At 40.9% G+C, this 20,699-nt stretch overlaps 2 protein-coding genes across 13 annotated transcripts in view; one reads left to right on the top strand and one right to left on the bottom strand.

The window, feature by feature from the left end:
• The window catches only part of CATSPERB (cation channel sperm associated auxiliary subunit beta), a 139,195-nt gene extending 126,842 nt beyond the window's left edge, over positions 1-12,353 (top strand). The window contains exons 22-26 of the mRNA XM_069559306.1: positions 1,277-1,387; positions 3,027-3,162; positions 5,868-5,968; positions 6,991-7,065; positions 12,108-12,353. Of these exons, the coding sequence (XP_069415407.1) occupies positions 1,277-1,387; positions 3,027-3,162; positions 5,868-5,968; positions 6,991-7,065; positions 12,108-12,296 (612 nt within the window). The 3' untranslated portion in view covers positions 12,297-12,353. The remainder of the gene's footprint in view (positions 1-1,276; positions 1,388-3,026; positions 3,163-5,867; positions 5,969-6,990; positions 7,066-12,107) is intronic.
• Positions 12,353-20,699, bottom strand: part of LOC138423444 (U3 small nucleolar RNA-associated protein 14 homolog A) — a 45,982-nt gene continuing 37,635 nt past the window's right edge. For all 12 annotated transcript variants that reach the window (XM_069559334.2, XM_069559338.2, XM_069559337.2 and 9 more), the window contains one exon: positions 12,353-16,556. In XM_069559334.2, coding sequence (XP_069415435.1) covers positions 13,872-16,184 — 2,313 coding nt within the window. In that variant the 5' untranslated portion in view covers positions 16,185-16,556 and the 3' untranslated portion in view covers positions 12,353-13,871. The remainder of the gene's footprint in view (positions 16,557-20,699) is intronic.

Genomic DNA, 20,699 nt, shown 5'->3' with positions numbered 1-20,699 from the left:
GCCTCAAAAAACAGTATCATAAATACAAGCAAACTTTAGAATAAGCATAGTAATTATTTCAGAACAATTCAAGGAACCATTGTAATGATGAAAAAAATGGGGATAGACATCAGACACATACACACACACAAAATGTCAAAAATTGAAAATATAATTGTGAAACCAACAGTTCAAGAAGATTCAAAGAACCTAATGAACCCAACTAAGCAGCAAATTAGTTCTGAAATGAAATAGTGGTAATGATTGAACAACATTGTGAATGTACTAAAGCCCACTGCATTGTACACTTGACAATGATAAATTTTATCTCACTAGAAAGAAGAAAAAAAGAAGCAATGGGGAAAAGAATGGTAATCTTATAAAAAGAAGGAAGAATAACTTTTTTTAGAAATAGAGTTGATTATCAAAATCAAAAGCCAGTTCTTTGCCAAAATGAATAAACTAACCTCTAGCAAGAGTGATCAAATGAAAAAATGAAGAACATGTGGATGGCTACAGTGGGGATATTAACAGCATTAGTGACTGCGATGAGGAGAGACAAGTACAAAATAATATGTTTGAAGACTACCCATAGTCTGCAACACGGCATGCCAGGTCTGCTCCTTTAGGTCTCAGCGTCCATGCTAGTGATGGGAGCGGCCAAGGACAGGGAGGTGAGCATCCTAGTTAGTGCATTCAGAATGACACGGGCTGGACTTCCCTGGTGATACGGTGGATAGGAATCTGCCTGCCGATGCCGGGGACACAGGATCGGCCCCTGGTCTGGAGGATCCCACATGCCACGGAGCAGCTAAGCCTGTGCGCCGCAACTACTGAGCCCACTCTCTAGAGCCCAGGAGCCACAACTGCTGAAGCGTCTGCACCCTGCAGCCCGTGCTCCATAACAAGAGAAACCACCACAGTGAGAAGCCCGGGCACCTCAACAAAGAGGAGCCCCCACTCCCCACGGCTAGAGGAAACCTGTGCACAGCAAGGAAGACTCAGCGTACCAAATATAAAATGATTTTTTTTAATGATACAAGCTTTCTGGTCCCCTGCCTGTCGACTCTAGGGTAACCCTGAGGTAAGCAGCTGAGTGATACTTGGATTCCTTACTAAGCAAGGAGACAAAATTCAGAAATACTGTGCTTTTACCTTATTATTAATGGACTTTTCCCCTTTGACCTTCTCAAAGTTTTATTCATTCAGGGAACAAATATTTATTTCATATTTACTCGGTCTGCAGAAATTCTGCCACCAAAACCAGCATATCGACCTATTTTAATTCTATTTGCAGAGATCTGGTAAATTCAAACAGTGTGCAAATGCAACTACTCGGAAGGAGTGTAATTGTACAAATGATCAGAAGTTTTCATATGCTGTTGCTTTCTCAGATTGTCGAGAAAAGGTAAGATAATCTTTAATTTCCTGAAGACAGGAGTGCTTTCATATTAATAAGATTTTGAAATGTGCATTTTGGTTAAACATGAAACCTAAGACGTAGAAATAATGTCTTACTGTGACATAGAATTAAAGATGACATCAAGCTAAAAAGATTGTAATTTAAATGTTCCGAGACATAGTAATTCTCTCGCAAAGAGTCACACACAATTGAGCGATTAAACTGAACTGAGACATAGTAATTAACCTCATCTGTAAAAGAGAATAAAACTTGCATTGCCCTGTTCATTTCACAGGTTCTTATAAAGATACACACATGCATATATCTATATGATAGCAATTTATAACCTGTCAAAAACTACACTAGATTGTGGTAAATATTGATTTATTCAAAAAAGTATTGAGTATATAATATGTATCAGGCTCTGGAATATCAAACTTGAAGCTCAAGGTAGTAGTGACAAACTAGAAGACAGTATAATATGCTGGTTAAGAGAGTGGGTTCTATGTCAAATAGTTCCTTCTGTTAGTCTCCAAGCATTCAGACATGTATCAGGTTGATGGTGTCTGCATTAGCTGACTCAACCTATGCACTTGGTATAACTTTTAAGTAGATCTGTTTCAAAGTCCTTGTCAGACTACATACGACATTATTTTAAGTGATTTCATTGTTTTGTTTTTATATAAAAATAAAATCATGTACCATAATATTGGGCATAGAGTCAGCATTCAATAAATTGCAAAGGTTGCTATTATGTACCACCACAACTCCACGTTTACTGAATTCCACTATTTCTTGAGCATTTACTTCTACCATATACTGCTCTAAGGCTTCTCCATGACTTGTCTCATTTCGCTAGAGGCACACAGAAGCCTGGTAATTTGCTAAAGATCATATCACTAATATGTGATGGAGCTAGATTTCAACTCTAGAGCCTGAGTTTAACGAGTATGATGGAAAGATCATGACTGGCAGGGAGAGGGCTTTAGGAAGACCCAGTTCTTACAGCTTTCCTTATAGTCCAACTCTCACATCCATACATGATTACTGGAAAAACCGTAGCCTTGACTAGATGGACCTTTGTTGGCAAAGTAATGTCTCTGCTTTTTAGTATGCTGTCTAGGTTGGTCATAACTTTTCTTCCAAGGAGTAAGTGTCTTTTAATTTCATGGCTGCAGTCATCATCTACAGAGATTTTGGAGCCCCAAAAAATAAAGTCTGCCACTGTTCCCACTATTTCTCCATCTATTTCCCATGAAGTGATGGGACCAGATGCCATGATCTTTGTTTTCTGAATGTTGAGCTTTAAGCCAACTTTTTCACTCTCCTCATACAGTACCTTACAGTTCATACAGTACCTTAAGGGATATGGGTTAGTCAAAAAATCATCATAGCAAATTCCTATGGGAAGAAAAAAGGTCAATAGAAAGATATGAGTTTTGCTACCACAGTGTTTGCATATTACTTTTGAAATTCACACTGATTCTGCTGTAAGACAGATTTTTTTTCATGACCTGAGAAGGCAGAAATTCTCTCAGAAGCACACTTAATTTAGAATAGCCAAATTCTATTCATCCTTTTCCAGGAAATGAAATTAGTATTCAAGTTTCCAAATTTATACTCATTCTTGACATTTGCATTTTAGGTTCCTCGTTTTAAGTTTCCAGTTATACAATATCCAGTTTCTTTGCAAGTTTACAGTGAAGATGGGAATTTCCCAGTGGAAACTCCATACCTGGTTACTGTGACTGAAGTGAATAACAGGGAAAACTGGAACCTAAGTAGGATTTGCTTTCTTCTACAATTGTTGCAGCTATAAGTACTATGGTTTTGGGGCTTCCCAGGTTGCGTAGTGGTAAAGAATCCACCTGCCAATGCAGGAGATGCAAGAGATGTGGGTTCAAGCCCCAGGTCAGGAAGATCCCTGGAATAGGAATTGCAACCCACTCCAGTATTCTTGCCTGGAAAGTTCCATGGACAGAAGAGTCTGGTGGGTACAGTCCATGGGGCTGCAAAGAGTCGGATACGACTGAGCACAGCACACACACTGTTGTTATTACCTAGAGAAGTGGTTTACAAAAACTTTTTACCCAAAAGATATTCAAGAGGTCTTTGGAAAAGAAGTTTAATCAGTTATTATATCACGGTTCATGCTACTTCTATCATCTCACACTTTTTTTTTAATACAGTGCAATGATTCAGTTGTACATATATTTATATATTCTTTTTCAAATTCTTTACCCTTTATGAATTATTACAAAATATTGAGTAGATTCCCCTGTGCTATACAATAGGTCCTTGACGGTGATCTGTTTTGTAAATAGTTCTATATATATGTTAATCCCCACCTCCTAGTTTATCCCTTCTTCCCCTTTCCCCTTTGTTAACCTTAAGTTTGTTCTCTGTGTCTGTGTCTCACACCTATTCCATCATCACTTCAGTGACCTGGATTCAGGGCCATTATCTAGATTAGCAGCAAAAACGACTGACTGAGTTTGTGCCACATGTTGGTCTGGCGTCTCCTTTCATTGCTTGTATGGAGGAAGATATAAAAGGTGTTGCCAGATTATTCATAGGATCTATCTTCTAATTATATAAGAAAAGTTTATTAAATAGCTTATGATAAAATAACTGAAATAATGCAGAAGTATTTCTAAATAAGTAAAGTGAAATCTACCAAAATTCAATTTTACCTCAAATACATAATTTTTTGTTGCACATTTGTGTTTGTTCATGAATGCGTACTTTTAAGGAGATTGATGGGTAGATAGATTGATAGATCAATAAATGGAGTTAAATGAAATTTCTAAATGTGACCAAATATCCAGACATTTCATATTCTGTGAGTCGTACTCTGACCCAAATATGAATTTTTGAAATGAAAAATTGAGCAAAGAGAATTAGTAAACATTTTGCTTTAACTAACATCCTCATTTTCTGTGGTTTGCTGAAACCTGTTCTCTTTGAGCGCCAATTGTTAAATATTCAAACATTTTGGCATACTGGTTGTTACACACTAGTTGCTTAAAGTTAGTCATGAAGAGGATATTCACACCCTGTATGGAAAATAGGGAAACCTCCCATGCTGTTGGTAGGAATGTAAACTGGTACAATTACTATGGAGAACAGTGTGGAGGTTTCTTAAAAAAACTAAAGAGAGAACTGTCACATGACCCAGCAATCCCACTCCTGGGCGTCTATCCCAAAAGAACTATAATTGAAAAAGATACAGTGCACCCCTCTGTTCATAGCAGCACTATTTGCAATAGCCAAGACATGAAGCAACCTAAGTGCCCGCGGACAGATGAATGGATAAAGATGTGAGATACATATATATATATATATATATATATATATATATATATATATATATATATATAGACATAGAGAGAGAGAGAGACATATATATAGATGGACTATTGCTCAGCCATAAAATGAATGAAATAATGCCATCTGCAGTAACATAGATGGACCTAGTGATTATCACACTAGGCAAAGTAAGGAAGAAAAAGATAAATATCATATGATATCACTTATATGTGGAATCTGAAATATGTTACAAATGAACTTATTTTCAAAATAGAAGAAAACTCATTGACATAGTAAACAAATTTATGGTTACCAAAGGGGAAAAGGGATGGGAGAAGGAGAAATTAAGAGTTTGGGATTAGCAGATACAAACTACTATATATAAACTAAATAACTAAACAAGTCTCATTGTATAACACAAGAAACTATATTCAATATCCTGTTATACCCTATAATAGAAAAGAATACGAAAAAGAACATATATATATATATATATACATATATATATATATATACTGAATCACTTTGCTATATACTAGGAATTAACATAATATTTTTTTCTAACATTTAAATCAACTATACTTCAACTTATACTTTTTTTTAATTTAGAAAAGAATATTCACATCCTGAAAAGTGGCAGATGCTGCCATCAGAGGTTTTTTCCCCCCTTTAGATCCCATGTACCATTACACCACTGCAATCTCTAACCCCTACACTACATACATAGTTTTAGAAAGAATTATGAGAAAACAGGAGTAACTGATCATTTCCTTTGGAAAAGATTTTGGTGATGTTATTGTGGAACTTCTCTGCTACCTTACTGGAAATCATTTACCAACTAAGGTAGTCCTGAAATTATTTCATTGCCAAATATCCAAAATATAGGCTGATCAGGACTAGTCAAGAGCATAGGGCAGGAAAGAAAGGTCAGTCTGGATTAAGGTGGTCAGAGATCTTGTCCTTCTTGATGATGCCCCTGAGAAGATACCCTGTCATATGCTAGGGCTAATTTCCTGTAAATATATTCTCCACCAAGTCAAGAAGAACTAAAACTATGAAAGAATTTAGCCATGTTATAGAGTGGAATCTTTCATTGTACCTTAATGTACTTAAGAAACTTTATGCAGAATGAGAAAATAGCATACATGTGCTTAAAATACACTTGGTGTGATTTTAGGACATACTGTGCCAGAAAACGTTAAAAAAATGAAGACCTACTTAGAATCGATTCTTTCTGCTCCAGTGTATAATCCTTTAGGCCTCAACTTAAGTATAAAAGTAAGTTGACAACATTTGTATTTTCCCTATTTTGAGTTTAGATAGGACCTTTATGTCTTTGTTTTTAAAGTTTAGTTATCTATGAATGGTGGAAACAGCATCTGAGAAGTGTGTGGAGGCTTTCCTCCATTTCCCTTGATGCTATTATTTCTATAGATACCTTAATGTTGAATTTAACATTAACTTACCATTTTTTGAGCTGAAATACAAGACTAATGGATTATCAAGGTGGAACAGATAAGGTGTTTCCCAAAGTTAGTGGAAACGGATTCACCGTTCTTCACCTTGACATACACAGACACGTCTTCTGGGTCCAGCTGCCTCTAAGAACACAGCAGGTTGACATAATCTAGGTAATTGTTGTGAAAGCCAATAAAAGTTAGGGGACATATTAAAACCATATATGTGGACTAGCCCAAAGCACTCCTCAAGGCCTTGTTAGACTTTATGTGTCTGTGAACCTGCTGTGTAGCACACGGAGCTCAGCTAGGTGGTCTGTGATGACCTTGATGGGTGGGATGGATAGGGGGGCAGAGAGGGGAGCACAAGAGGCAGGGGATATATATATATATATATATATATATATATATATATATATATATGTATATATGTATATATATATACACACACACAGCTGACTCACTGTAGAGCAGAGACTAACACAACACTGAAAAGAAATTATACTCCAATTTTTGAAAAATCTACCCCAAAACCCCAGCACATGTATACCTTAAATGTATATTTTTATTTGCCAATAATACCTCAGTAGAGCTGTAGGGAAAATAAATAAAACAGAATGAATATGAAAGAAAAAGAAAAAAGCTATCGAGTCCCTCTGCTTCAAACTCTTGTCCTTCTCCTTCCATTTTTATCTTGTTATATGAAGTATATGCTCAAGAAGCTTAGAAAAGAGATGGGAATTTTTCTATGCAGCATCAGTAGGGAAAGTAACCCCAGTGTATATTTTACTTAAAGGAACATAAATGTCGATGTTGCTAATGCCTGGTGTATTTTTTCCACAGGGATCTGAGCTCTTTCACTTCAGAGTGTCTGTTGTTCCAGGGGTCTCTTTCTGTAACTTAGTTGAAGAATTTCAGGTACAGTGAAGGCACAGATATCCAGTGGGGTGATGGCTGGGGAAGTAATATGACAGGCATCCGTCCAGGACACACTGAAGAGAAAAAAAGGACAGAATGTATATGATGGACAAGGCTCAGAGATGGGGGTCCTGGAGACTGGAGGTGACATCATCAGCAAGGGTGAAATCAGAGTCCTCGATAGGTCTCAGGACCAGTTGATGCTGGGAAAGTTGTAATAATTGCCTGTCTTTGTTTTTGTTCCCTCCTCACTTTCCATATTTAGCCATTTTCTGATCCCTCCGACTATCTCCCCACAGAGACCTCGGCCTATAACATTTTAGTTTCCAGCATTATCCTCCCTTTGGTTATTTGCATTGTGATAATAGAGTCTTATATGCTCCCAAAGCCATCAAGATCCAAAAGAATTGGAAACCAAAGTCAGTCTCCTCAAATCACCCTCTGATATTCAATGACTCATTTTTGCTTACTTGCATAATGGTATCTGCTGCCTATGGGGGTGTAGAGGAATGTGAATTTAATTAGTTAATGGCTCATTCACTGTCAAATACCAACACAACATTATCAAAAACAAAAGCTCTCAACTCTCTCCTTTTCCTTTTTCTGTCCTGGCCCTGCCTCAGTAATAAGTCTGCACCAGATGGGTGGCCAAAGCAGCAGTGTAGATAAGATCCGGAGAGAAAATCCATCCCACTAGAAAGAGGATCCAGAAAAAGAAGTACCTGTCATATGAGGAGCCTAAGAGAAAATCCTCATTATTTTTCTCTTTTTTCTCACCTCTTTGTCCCATGGTCAGCCCCAGTTTCACGGAAGAGCACAATAATACGGGGAGATAAAACTCTAATGAATTAGATTCATGAATCCACAGAAGCAAGAAGTTGCACAACATCCTTAATGTACTGAGGACAGTCACAGTGTAGGGAGGAAGGGCTGTCTACCCAGAATTCTGTATCTAGTGAAAATATCCTTCAGGAATGACAGGGAAATAAAGGTATTTTCAGGTGAAGGAAGAATAAAGTAATCTACTGTAGGCAGAACTTCTCTAAAAAAAAAAAATGCATAACGAAGTTCTTCAGGCTAAGAAGACGAGTCAGCAGAGATGCAAAGTTTCAGGAATGAAGGAAGAATTACAAAAATGAATGAAAGAAAAATAGGAAGTGATTGCACAGTTAATAAAGAAAGAGAATCATTAAGAAACAATCGAAAAAGATAAAGTTTCTTAAATCATGCTTTTGAAAGTATCCTGAAACAATGGGATGCAAAACAAAATCTTGGCTTTTTTTCTCATCATAAAGGACATTATTGAAATCACTGACAAAATGTGAATAAGATCTGTAGATTAGAAAGTAGCATTGTTTCAGAGTTAATATCTTGGTTTTTATAATTGCACTCTAATATGAGTGAATCCTTTCAATTTGTGTTAAAGAAGCACAAACTGAAGTATTTTGATGATAAAAAGATGTCTAGAACATACTTTTCTGTGATTCTGGCGTTCAACCTTTTTTAAAAACTTCTCATGGAATATTTAGATAATCATAGAAGATTGGAAGGGAAACATTTAAAGAAAAACTGTTTTCAAGAACTTTAGAGACAGAAATTTAGCTGGAGAATACATGATTTCAGGGGCGATAGGGTTTCCACTCTCAGAAATGTATAGAAGTGAAAGTGGAAGTCACTGAGTGGTGTCCAATTCTTTGCGACTCCATGGACTATACAGTCCATGGAATTCTCTAGGCCAGAATACTGCAGTGGGTAGCCTTTCCCTTCTCCAGGGGATCTTCCCAACCCAGGGGTTGAACCCAGGTCTCCCGCATTGCAGGCGGATTCCTTACCAGCTGAGCCACAAGGGAAGCCCTAGAAATGTATTAGATGGCTTAACTGAAGAAATGAAATTTTCATATTGTCCAGTTGGTAAAGTCACTAAAATTTTGTTTTAGGTAGAAATGGGTAAGGAAGGCATTCTGGGTGGAAAGAATGACAGCAGCAAAGACACAGATACAGAGAGGCATTAAGCAATCATTTCAGTAGTAGATCCATTTGGCTGGAATGGAAAGTTATATACATGAAAGTGGGTAGGTTAGGGTCCCATTGTGGGAGACCTCAAATGTCAGAATGAGAACTTTGGAAAATTCCTATCAGCAATGAGAAGCTATTAAACATTTCTGGAAAGGAGTGTTTAGGGATGAGCACATGATCTACAACTGTGCAATCCCAGTGCTTTCGCACTAAGTGCCAAGATGTGAACTTGCTCTTTCTTAATGACGTTGAACAAGGAAGCTTGCAGCCTCAGGAGCTACTTATCAAGCCGTAGGACTGTTAGGACTTTGGAGGGAGTTATCTGATACTGAGGAAGCAGAACAGAGACAGAAGAAAAATAAAGATTATGATTACAATGGATTATTTCCTCTGGTCTTCCTAACTTTAGCATTTTCTTTAGAGAAAAGCAGACTCATTTTTTGCAGTTACGTGCAGCACACAATTGTCTTCCTCACAGATCACAAACAGATTAGATCTTCAGATCTTACAAAGCTAATTATCCAACCTCCTCTGATGGGCCACCTTTAAAAGACTTTTGTTGTCTTGGAGCACCATACCAAAAACCACAAGTAGTATATCACATTCAATAGGTAATATTTTTCTATAAAAGTGAAGTGAAGTCGTTCAGTCGTGTCTGACTTTTCGCAACCCCATGGACTGTAGCCTGCCAGGCTCCTCCATCCATGGGATTTTCCAAGCTAGAGTACTGGAGTGGGTTGCCGTTTCCTTCAATCCCCAATAAATATTGAAGCACTGGGTATATAGTCTGAGCCTCCAAGTACAACAGGACATGATTAAACCAGCTGGTCCATTACCACGAAGATAATTATCTTCTCACATTTGAAGCAGTTTCTCACTGCTTTCCACACCACTTGCCAGAGCCAACTTTTAAATTCTGTTGCTTTCAATACCTCATTTTTGGTACTACTTCTAAACAGTCAAGGCTTCCTCATAGCTCAGTTGGTAAAGAATCCACCTGCAATGCAGGAGACCCCAGTTCAATTCTTGAGTTGGGAATATCCACTGAAGAAGGGATAGGCTACCCACTCCAATATTCTGGCCTGGAGAATTTCATGGACTGTAGAGTCCAAAATGGAGAAGGCAATGGCACCCCATTCCAGTACTCTTGCCTGGAAAATCCCATGATGGAGGAGCCTGGTGGGCTGCAGTCCATGGGGTCGCTAAGTTGGACATGACTGAGCAACTTCACTTTCACTTTTCACTTTCATGCATTGGAGAAGGAAATGGCAACCCACTCCAGTGTTCTTGCCTGGAGAATCCCAGGGACGAGGGAGCCTGGTGGGCTGCCGTCTATGGGGTTGCACAGAGTCAGACACGACTGAAGCGACTTAGCAGTAGCAGCAGAGTCCAAAGAGTCAGACATGACTGAGCGACTTTCACCTTCAACTAGACGGTCAAGATTCTTCTGGTCGAAAATAAAGCAGTCTCTCTCTTTTTTTTTTTTTTAAGTTGTTTTATAGACAGACCAATGTTTTACAAAGATCAATCTGGCAATGTTATTATGTCAACATGAATTGACAGCATGGAAAGGAGGCTATTTATACAAAGTAAGGTAGTAAAACTCCAAATAGCAATATCAAAAGCAGAACAGAAAGAACCTGAAAAAATTATTTTAAAAATTAATAGCTATAGGATTGCTTCTTAAAAACATATATACCCTTAGGTCACTGAAGGATGGTGATTCCTTGAACTTGAGCTATACACTGAAGCAGCTTTTTAATCCTTTATCTTGTCCTGGCATTTTCCACATTCCCACATCCTGTTTCTATTCATCTCTACTTTATTCTGCCTCAAAAGATAGTCTTGCTTCTTACTTCACAGGGAAAACACAAGCTTGAACCATTTTACTCTCCATATGCCCCCATTTCTACCTGTAGCATACATGGCAGCCATCCTTCCCTCTAGTTTCAGAAGATCCTTGCTTCTGTCAGTGCTCCTGTCTCCCCTCTAGGAACTTGTGTTTATTAATTATCCTCTCAGGCAGAGGAAACATTTTGAATATACAGAAATTTCCCAGTGTTGGCACTCATACTGAGAATTTTCTGAAGAGATGGTAGTCTGGAAGAGCACATGCTTATTTCCTCTACCTTGAATGTACCTTCTCCTCCTCCTCTTATTCTCCAAGGTTCAGATCGGGAAGCACGTTCCCTGGTTACTCTAAGCAGTCAGGCACTTCTCACCATGTTCCATGTTCCCTGATAGCTCAGTCGGTGAAGAGTCAGCTTGCAATGCAGGAGACCCTGGTTCGATTCCTGGGTCAGGAAGATCAGCTGGAGAAGGGATAGGCTACCCATTCCAGTATTCTTGGGCTTCCCTTGTGGCTCAACTGGTAAAGAATCTGCCTGCAATGCAGGAGACCCAGTTTGATCCCTGGGTTGGGAAGATCCCCTGGGGAAGGGAAAGGCTACCCACTCCAGTATTCTGGCCTAGAGAATTCCACGGACTGTATAGTCCATGGGGTCACAGAGAGTCGGACATGACTGAGCCACTTGCACTTTCACCATGCTCTGATGGCACTTTGCCTGTTCCCCTGTGACTGAACACAGAACGTTTTCCTACTGCGTAAGTGTTCTGTCTGACCACCTCTGCCATTAAAGACAAATGATAGGGCTTTCCTGGTGGCTCAGTAGTAAAGAATCTGCCTGCCAATGCAAGAGACATGGGTTCGATCCCTGGTCTGGGAAGATCCCACATGCCGTGGAGCAAGTAAGCCCAAGCATAGGAAAAAATATTAAGAAGAAGAAGAAAAAAGATGAAAGATAAAGATACGGGATATAAATCGAATTATTATTCCCTATGTAACATGTGCACATTGTTACCTGTCAGACTGCCAAGAGACTGTTGAGGCTGAATATCTATATTGGTCTGGACAGAATATTGCTATATGAGTAGTAGTGTTTCCACCATTGCGTGAATCATGTCAAGTTCAATGTTTTGAATTGCTGAGCTCAGAAAACTTAAAGACTTTGCTTTCTCTGTTGCAGATTTATGTTGATGAAGTCCCTCTGCCATTTCCAGGACACACACTTATTGCTGTTGCAGCAGCTGTACTGCTAGGGGGATTAATCTTTATAGCATTTATGTTCCAAATACGTAATATCCACCCATGGGATATGTTCAAAAAACTGATTAGAAGAAACAATGTGAACCCCACAAATATCACTGCCAATTAGCTAGTTCATAGATGAAACTCTGAATAGTGAACAAATGATAATCATAATTTTCTCAATCCCTAGGAAAAAAATGTATTTTAATGTTAATGTAAAAATTAGATAAAATACTATACAATTAGCATTTTAACTCAAATTACACTCTGTCAACATGTTTACCATTCCATTCTCTTATTTTGGATACACAGAAAATTTCTATGTAACACTTAGAAGATTTTCCTTGAGATTTTTAAGAAAATGAAAAATGATAACCATCTCTTGGGGAACGGGTTTTCTGTATTTATTCGATAGCTTTTGTTGACTGGAGCCCATGCTGAGCCTTGTCCTTTTCAGATTAGAATGAGTAGAATGCAATCCTGCCAGGGAAAGATAGGTGATAAAGGAGGCTCCTGTCCACATGTGCATTCAGAACCTCACGGGAATTACAGGTGAAGCCATTTGGGTTTTCTTGAGGCAACTTCAAAATCAGATTGTAACACCTAAAGAGGAGGAAATGTGACCCCATCATGGGGCTGAGCCTGGGGGAGGAACTGGTTTACAGAACTACATGTGACATGTAGAATTCCAAAATATGCACCTCTGTGTGCTCTCAGAGCACCCGTTCCCAGGTCGTCAGAAGATGGCCAGTACATTTGGAGATCAGAGAGTTACACCCTCCTGGAAAAGCCCAGGAACCACAGTCTGCTCTAGACAACGTGGGGCAAGGCTATGCATCCAGCCCAGGTGAGTCCAGTTCTGGGAACCACAAACCAGGGCCGTGCCTGTGTATCCTGAAAGTTCTTCTGAGAGGACAGTGGGCAGGGTAGACCCAGCACTCAGACTCAGGAGCCAGACATTACAGGTTTGCCACTTCCTAGATGTATGACCTGAGAAAATCCTTTAATTTCTTTGTGCCTGAGTGTTTTCACCTGTAAAATGGGGTAATATTAATACCTACCTCATAGGGCTGTTGTGAAGGACAAATGAATTAATACATACAAAGTAATTAGAACAGTGCCTGGCTTTGTGAATACTCTTAAGTGTTAGCTGTTGCTGTTCTGTTGCAGGTAATAGAAATCCATCCTGTCTAATTACAATGAAAGGGAAATTTATTGGAAGGATACTACAGGAAGCCAGAAAATCAAAGCAAAATCTGGACAAGGAGTGCTTGTCCGTGGGGAGGAAGGAGACTCATTCTGGGGACTTAGGAGACGAGTTTGTCAGCTCCTCAGAGCATCACTTGGGCTAGGGCTCCAGAGATTAAACATGGCACAGAGATTAAAAGTGTAAACTACAGAGTATGACAACCTGTGTTTCTTCTTTTAACAAATTTTTTAAACTACTTTAACATTTACTGAAAAGTTATTACAGTGGTACAGAGGATTCTCATATAACCCACACTCACTTGCCCCTGATATTAACATTTTTTTTCCAGTTAAATAGATAAAAATGCCTTTATTTCTGAAATGTGGCTTAACTACACCCATGGTGTGCTAAGCTTGTTTTGGAATCATCTTGCAGCTCCAAGTAAAACCAGGCCAGTGGAGGAACAGTCGGGGCTATTGGTTCCTGGCACCAAGGTGTCACTACTTCAGCAGTTCAATCCACACATTTATTCTCCACATGTTTCTTGTGACGTATGGAGAGTCGTTTTGGATTCCTCTGTACGACAGAGAGGTCCGACCTTGAGGAAGATTGGTAGCCCACATCTTCTGCTTTGATAGGCTTAATGATATGGCCTGGCTTGGTGACAACCCTGGGCATGGTCAGCTTTTGGAAGGCCCTCTGGGTGTTCCATGTAGATCCTATGGGGGTCTGGATGGTCCTTTCAAATTGTTGATGGTGCGTGAATGGATGCAGAAGCACCTGCACCTGATGAGCTGCTGCATGCATGTTCTGCTTCTCATTGATAACCACGTTTGGCAAATCCTTGTCTTTCCTTGGAGGACCCTCAGGGGCTCTAATGAGAAACCGGCGTCTCTTCTTGGCACTGGGCTTCAGGCCCATACCACCCCACTCGCCCCAGCCAGGCAGAGTCAGGTCCAGGTCCTTTGACTTACTCGCCTCCACAGCTTCCCTCTTCTCTTTCAAGAAGTCTCTGATGACATCATCCCCAGCAAAAGCTTCCTTTATCATATGCCTTTGATCTCTCTCTTCTTCATCTTCCAACTCCTGTACAGTCGTGGGAACTGCCAAGGACTTCACGGAAGGCGATTTTGTGGTTAGGAGGTTCTGGAGATCAATCATTTGCTCCTTCCTTTTCTTCTCCTTGGGGGCTCCAATATGATTACTTCGATTCTTCTCCAACTGCAGCCCTTCCACTGCAGTTCTGGGAAGCTCCTTGTTTTCAACACACCCTTCTCTGCCCAGCTCCTCCAGCTCGTCCAGAGTCCGAGCTCTCGTTGGCCTCTGCAGCAACATGGGCTCCTCTTCCTCCCTGGCAGATTCCTCTCTCTGAGCTGTCCTCACTGAACTCAGTTCTTGCTTCCCTGACTGATGGTTCTCCGTGATGAGTTTCTGAGACAGTGCCCTCAATTCGGACAGCACCTCCTGGCTGCTGGGATCCTTTGTTACACGTCTGTGCACTGGCTCCGCCATGTGGTTGAGCTTAGACTTCTGTCTAAGTGATTGCCTTTCCTCAAATTCTTTCAAGAGAGTTTCTTCCTCCACTACTGCTCTTTCTTCCTCACTTTCAGAAGTCTCCTGGGCTTCAGGCTCAGCAGGGTCTTCCAGGTCTTTCTGGACCTCAGTCTCTTTGGCATCAGTGAAGTGATTCTGGGACATCCAGGGGTTCAGTCCACTTGCCTTTATCTGCACCTCATTCACCATGTCAGGAACAAGAGTTTCTTCCTCTTCCTCCTGGCCTTCCTCCTCTTCCTCACTCTCAGAGGCCGCCTGGACCTTCTGCGTCAGCTCTTTGTTCCTGGACAGCTGTTCCTGCAGAGCCTGGCGAGCCTCCAGGTCATATTTGGCCATAATTGCCTTTGATTTTGCCCATTTCCCACTGTTCTGGTGCTTAAGGCTCATTCGCTCCATCATTCTGGCCTTGTCAAGTTTTTCTAGTTCTTCCAATGCCGCAGCAGGATTGACCTTCTGCAGCTTCTCAAAATCTTTTAAGGCTTGCTTGGCCTTTCCTTTCTTCAGAATTCTGTGATACTTTTTGCTTTTGATTCTCTTCTCTCTTCGAGCCCTGGCCTCATAGTAGGACTGCAGGGCCCGGGCCCTTTGAAGCTCTGCTCGGCGCATCTTTACCTCTTCCAGGCTCATAGCTTTGAGGGAGGCCTTTTCCACAGGAGTCAGTAAAGGATCTGTCACAGGCTGCTTGTTCTTATGGAGAAGATTAAAAATCTCCTGCTCCAGGGGAGTTCCTGCCTTCCAGCCACTGACCACATGTTCAATGGGAGCAAAGGCTGATTGGGGCTTGCTCAGGGGAAAAACCAGCTGTTCTGCTTGCCGGTTCTTCAGAACAACAGGATCCCATTTGGAGAGGATTTGGGAGCTTTTATTGAATGCCACTTCTCTGTGGATCCGCTCAATCTCTTCTCTGTGAAGTGGTAACTCTACAGTCTTCTTTGATTTCACTCGATTCAGCTGCTTTTTCACAGCAGCGAATGAGGATGAAGTTTTAACAGGCTCAAGCAGATCTGAAAGGACTAGCTTTTCTCCTGATCCTTCAGAACTTACACTGAACTCTGACACCTTCAGACTAGCCTCAGACCTCTCAGCCAATTTCTGCCTATCCTTTCCATTAAGTGAATTGATTGATTCCAGAAGCTTCTGATGCTTTCTTTCTCCATCATTGTCCCCTTCATCTTCACTGGTGCTCAAGGGGTAGTCTTTTGGCAAATCCTCTAGTTCTTTCTGTTGGTTTGAAGCCAGAAGGTTGCTCTCCGCAGCCTGGTTCGTGCTCATCTCAGCAGCCTGTCTCTCACATGGACCAGGAGCGGAAGTCGAAAGGTGATATTAACATCTTATAGCCTGGTTTTTATCTAGCTCCATCACCTGCAAACTGTGTGACCTCAGGAAAGTTATTAAGATTCTGTTCTGTGGTCTACACTTTGGCTGTTTGAGCTGTAGATGCCATGTATGCATCTGTATTCCTGTGTGTTCAAAGATACCCCTGCTCAGCTAATTCATTCTTCATGTGACCACAAATTTATTCACCTCTTCCCTGAAAACAGTCCATCCAAAGTCATAGCTAATGATGGGATTCCAGAGATAATGTCATAGAGCCACTGTTCTTGGAGTCCAGAATCTCTAGGTGCTATCAGTTTCTCTTAATTTCTTGTCAAAAAGGAAGAAAATGGTGATAATTAGTACACTTTAGCAAAAGACAAAAAAAAAAAAAAAAGTGACTCTTTTATGACCCTATAACTAAGCCCCTAAAGCTGACTTAGTTTATCTTAGGTTTATCTCTCCACCACACATTCCACGTGTTGCCTTGCCTCTGAAGTGTACCTCATTTGATTAGGATCCTTTGCCCAAAACAACGAAATGTCTTCATTCATGAAGGATCTGAGGCTTTGGCAATCAGATACCTATCACTCTGTAAGTTAGTTTCCATTGATTTTTTTTTTTTTTCAGTTTCTATGGATTTTTATCTTGGAGTATCCTTGGTAGTAAGTGTGTGGCCCAGAAGCCACCCAATTAATATTGGTCCTCACTGTTACAGGCTTCCCTTGTGGCTCAGCTGGTAAAGAATCTGCCTGCAATGTGGGAGATCTGGGTGCAATCCCTGGGTTGGGAAGATCCCCTGGAGAAGGGAAAGGCCGCACACTCCAGTATTCTGGCCTGGAGAATTCAATGGACTGTATAGTCCACGGTATTGCAAAGAGTCGGACACAACTGAGAGACCTTCACTTTTCCCTGTGTTAGAGCATCTCTATTTTTTCTCAATAAGACTGATGATCCCCTCTTATGCCTGTTTTCCTAACACACAAAAACGGTTACGCGGCAGTCTTGGTGGGACCAGTGGGATCACCGTTGTGTTCACTGGTATTTTTACACTGGTTAGATAGGCCACTTGATTAACAGAGTTCAAAAAGCAAAACTGTTGGCAGTGGCTTAAGTGAAATCTAAAAATAATCACATTCACTCTCCACCCCTTATTTCCCATTTTATTGTGTTCCAGCTATCGCAAGCATCCCTGTATACTGGGGATCTCCAACATGGAACATACATTTCATCCAGCGGGAGAAACCACAGTGTCCCCAAGACCACTGTGCATGAACCTTTGGTAGACTTCCTTATGTCATAAGACCATCCACGTGTCTAGATGGCAGAGTAGCAATCAAGCAATGGGGGCTTCCCTGGTGGTCCAGAAGTTAAGGGGGTGCAGCTTCAGTTCCTGGTTGGGAAACTAAGATCCCACATGCCTCATGGCCAAAAAACCAAAACATAAGACAGAAACAAAATTTCAAAAAAGACTTAAGAAAAAATAATGCTATGAATCCCCATCTACCCATTACCTCACTTCTTTTTGTGATGTGAATGACGTTAGGGCCAGAGGCAAATTGTGAGGGATTAAAATGTCTAAGGTTCCAGTGTGCTGAAAAGATTGTTGTGTCTCTCTATGGGTAATTAAAATTTTAAGTGTTTGATTATAATACAACACTGAAATGTACGTGGAAATTAAATTAACTTCTTTCCAGATTTTCTGATTGGAAAAATTCCAAATTCATCAGAGCCTTACTATTCTCATTTTTTATTACCTCATTCCCTGTGTTGGTACATAAAGTGACAGAAATGGAGGAACACATGGTAGTAGATAAGACATGCCGAGTGAATGGGTACACATGCCTACTGTAAATAAAGATAATTCATCTTTTTTATGGAGGAAAAGGCAGCATGCTTACTGCCCATGATAAAAGACTCAGGTTCCCTAAGTTCAGGGTTCCTATCAGGTAATGCAACTCATCATGTGTGCACAAGTCATCTAGCCTACTTTGTGTCACCCTAGGCAGATAGATAGGGAAACAGTGGAAATAGTGTCAGACTTTATTTTGGGGGACTCCAAAGTCACTGCAGATGGTGACTGTAGCCATGAAATTAAAAGATACTTACTCCTTGGAAGGAAAGTTATGACCAACCTAGATAGCATATTATAAAGCATATTACTACTTTGCCAACAAAGGTCCGTCTAGTTGAGGCTATGGTTTTTCCAGTGGTCATGTATGAATGTGAGAGTTGGACTGTGAAGAAAGCTGAGCGCCAAAAAATTGATGCTTTGGAACTGTGGTGTTGGAGAAGATTCTTGAGAGTCCCTTGGACTGCAAGGAGATCCAACCAGTCCATCCTAAAAGAGATCAGTCCTGGGTGTTCATTGGAAGGACTGATGCTAAAGCTGAAAGTCCAGTACTTTGGCCACCTCATGCGAAGAGTTGACTCATTCAAAAGGACCCTGATGCTGGGAGGGATTGGGGGCAGGAGGAGAAGGGGACGACAGAGGATGAGATGGTTGGATGGCATCACCGACTCGATGGACATGAGTTGGGTAAACTCCGGGCGTTGGTGATGGACAGGGAGGCCCGGCGTGCTGCAATTCATGGGGTCGCAAAGAGTTGGACACGACTGAGCGACTGAACTGAACTGAACTGAGGACTCAGGTGCAAAGTGCAGCACAAAGATACTGATACTCTGGCTACTGCTGCTGTTGAAAGTAATGAGTTGTTTGTTTTGTCCTGGTGTCTTCTGTCCTCACCAGCATCACCACAACTACACTGTTACTTAGCAAGTAGGATAATATCTCAGATCCTTCACAGTTCTTGACACAAACAAGGCTTAAATTTGTTCACGGGTCTACTGGGTCATGAGAGAAGAGTAACCAATTTGTACTGCAGCTGGAACTGGGCTAGATCCCACTCAAAGCTGTCCATGTTTTTGAACCAAAATTATTAGAGCAGAAATTCTAAATGGTATTCAGCCTCCCATTTCCAGGCATCGTTTGTCTTGGCAGTAGGAAATGTGCGGTTCTCTAACCTGTTCTTTACTTTGGAATGGGACATCACTATGGGATCCAGAATACTGAATACATCCAAACTTTGCTAAAGCGTATTCTTACTAACTTTGATTTTCTATTTCATCATTGAATCTTACCAAGAGACCTTAGGAAATTGTTTCTTTATGATCTTCAGGTCCTATTACATTGCAAGATGGTCGCCTGGCTCCCCACTCGACTGGGGCACAGAGTCACAGTGGCAGAAGTTACAGTGTGCCACTAAATGGCCAGGGGAAGGCCCATACTCGGCACGGAAGCAACATGCCCGGTGCCAGGGCCCTCTAGGCACCATGGCTACGGTGCCCACTTGGCTGTCATCATAATGAGCACAGGGGCTGTGGTCGTCTTCGGCACCTCTCGTTTCCATCAATATAAGGGATCCGTGTCTAAGTGCAGCACTACCTGCCTTCATCCAGTCCTACCAAGATGGCAGTCAAGAGCTTGGACGCCAGAGCAGGATCATCTACTTTGGAATGCTGTCTTTGCCACTTTCTAGCTGTGTCATTTTGAGAAAGTGACTTAACTTCTCTGTGTCTCAGTTTTATTGCCAACATAAAAATGACATTACTTGCCTCATTCGATTCCTTGGGAATTGAAGGAGCTAATAAATGTAAAGTGCTTAGAACAGAGCCTGGCATCTAGAAAGTGCTGTTAGACGTGTTAGCTATTGTACAGGGAGTGTCAGGGAGCATATTTTAAAAGACTCAGATGCTTCCCTTATCGATCTGCTCTTAATGATGAAAAAAGGGAGAGAGACTTCTGGGTGTTATCAGTCTTTGAATTCTTCTCTCTCCACTGTATCAGGTGCTTTCTGGCCTTTCAGCATCACCTAACATAGTGCAGGTATTGGGCCCAATTTACATGAGTCAATCCAATCCCTTAGAACCCCAGCCAGCAGCCTTAGCTAGCATAACAAATACAGTCTCACTATGACAATGAATTTAAAATAATCACAAATTAGGTTCTTCAATTTTTTTTCAACCATTTCAAAAATTCCTGGTCCACAAACATTTCCTCTGAGTTTTAACAATAAAATGAGCATACTCTATAATTTGCAATTCTATGGTATAACTCTTTTCTTTTCTGATAGTGCTTAACACTCTCCTGTTTGAGTCAGAATCCACCATTTGACAATGAGTAGGGAAAAGGAGGGATTTTTAGGTTCAGTCTACAAGGGAAGCACAGCAGAAACTGGCATAGGTTTCACTGAAGGAAGAATTTAGATCTGAATAAGAATTTAGGTGACCTTTGCATCCGTGGGATCGCAAAGAGTCAGACACAACTGAGCGACATAACAATAGCAACAAAACCACCACCGTTTTATTTTCTCAAGATGGTAGCCTGGGCTGGACTCAGCTGGGTGTTTCTGCTGGTCTTACCAATGACCCTCTTGTATATCCTCAGCTGGAGGACTGGCTGGAGACTCCGCT

The sequence above is a fragment of the Ovis canadensis genome, chromosome 18 (assembly GCF_042477335.2).
Source record: "Ovis canadensis isolate MfBH-ARS-UI-01 breed Bighorn chromosome 18, ARS-UI_OviCan_v2, whole genome shotgun sequence".
NCBI lineage: Eukaryota > Metazoa > Chordata > Mammalia > Artiodactyla > Bovidae > Ovis > Ovis canadensis.
The sequence above is the reverse complement of the archived record's forward strand: the minus strand, read 5'-3'. Positions and strand labels throughout refer to the sequence as shown.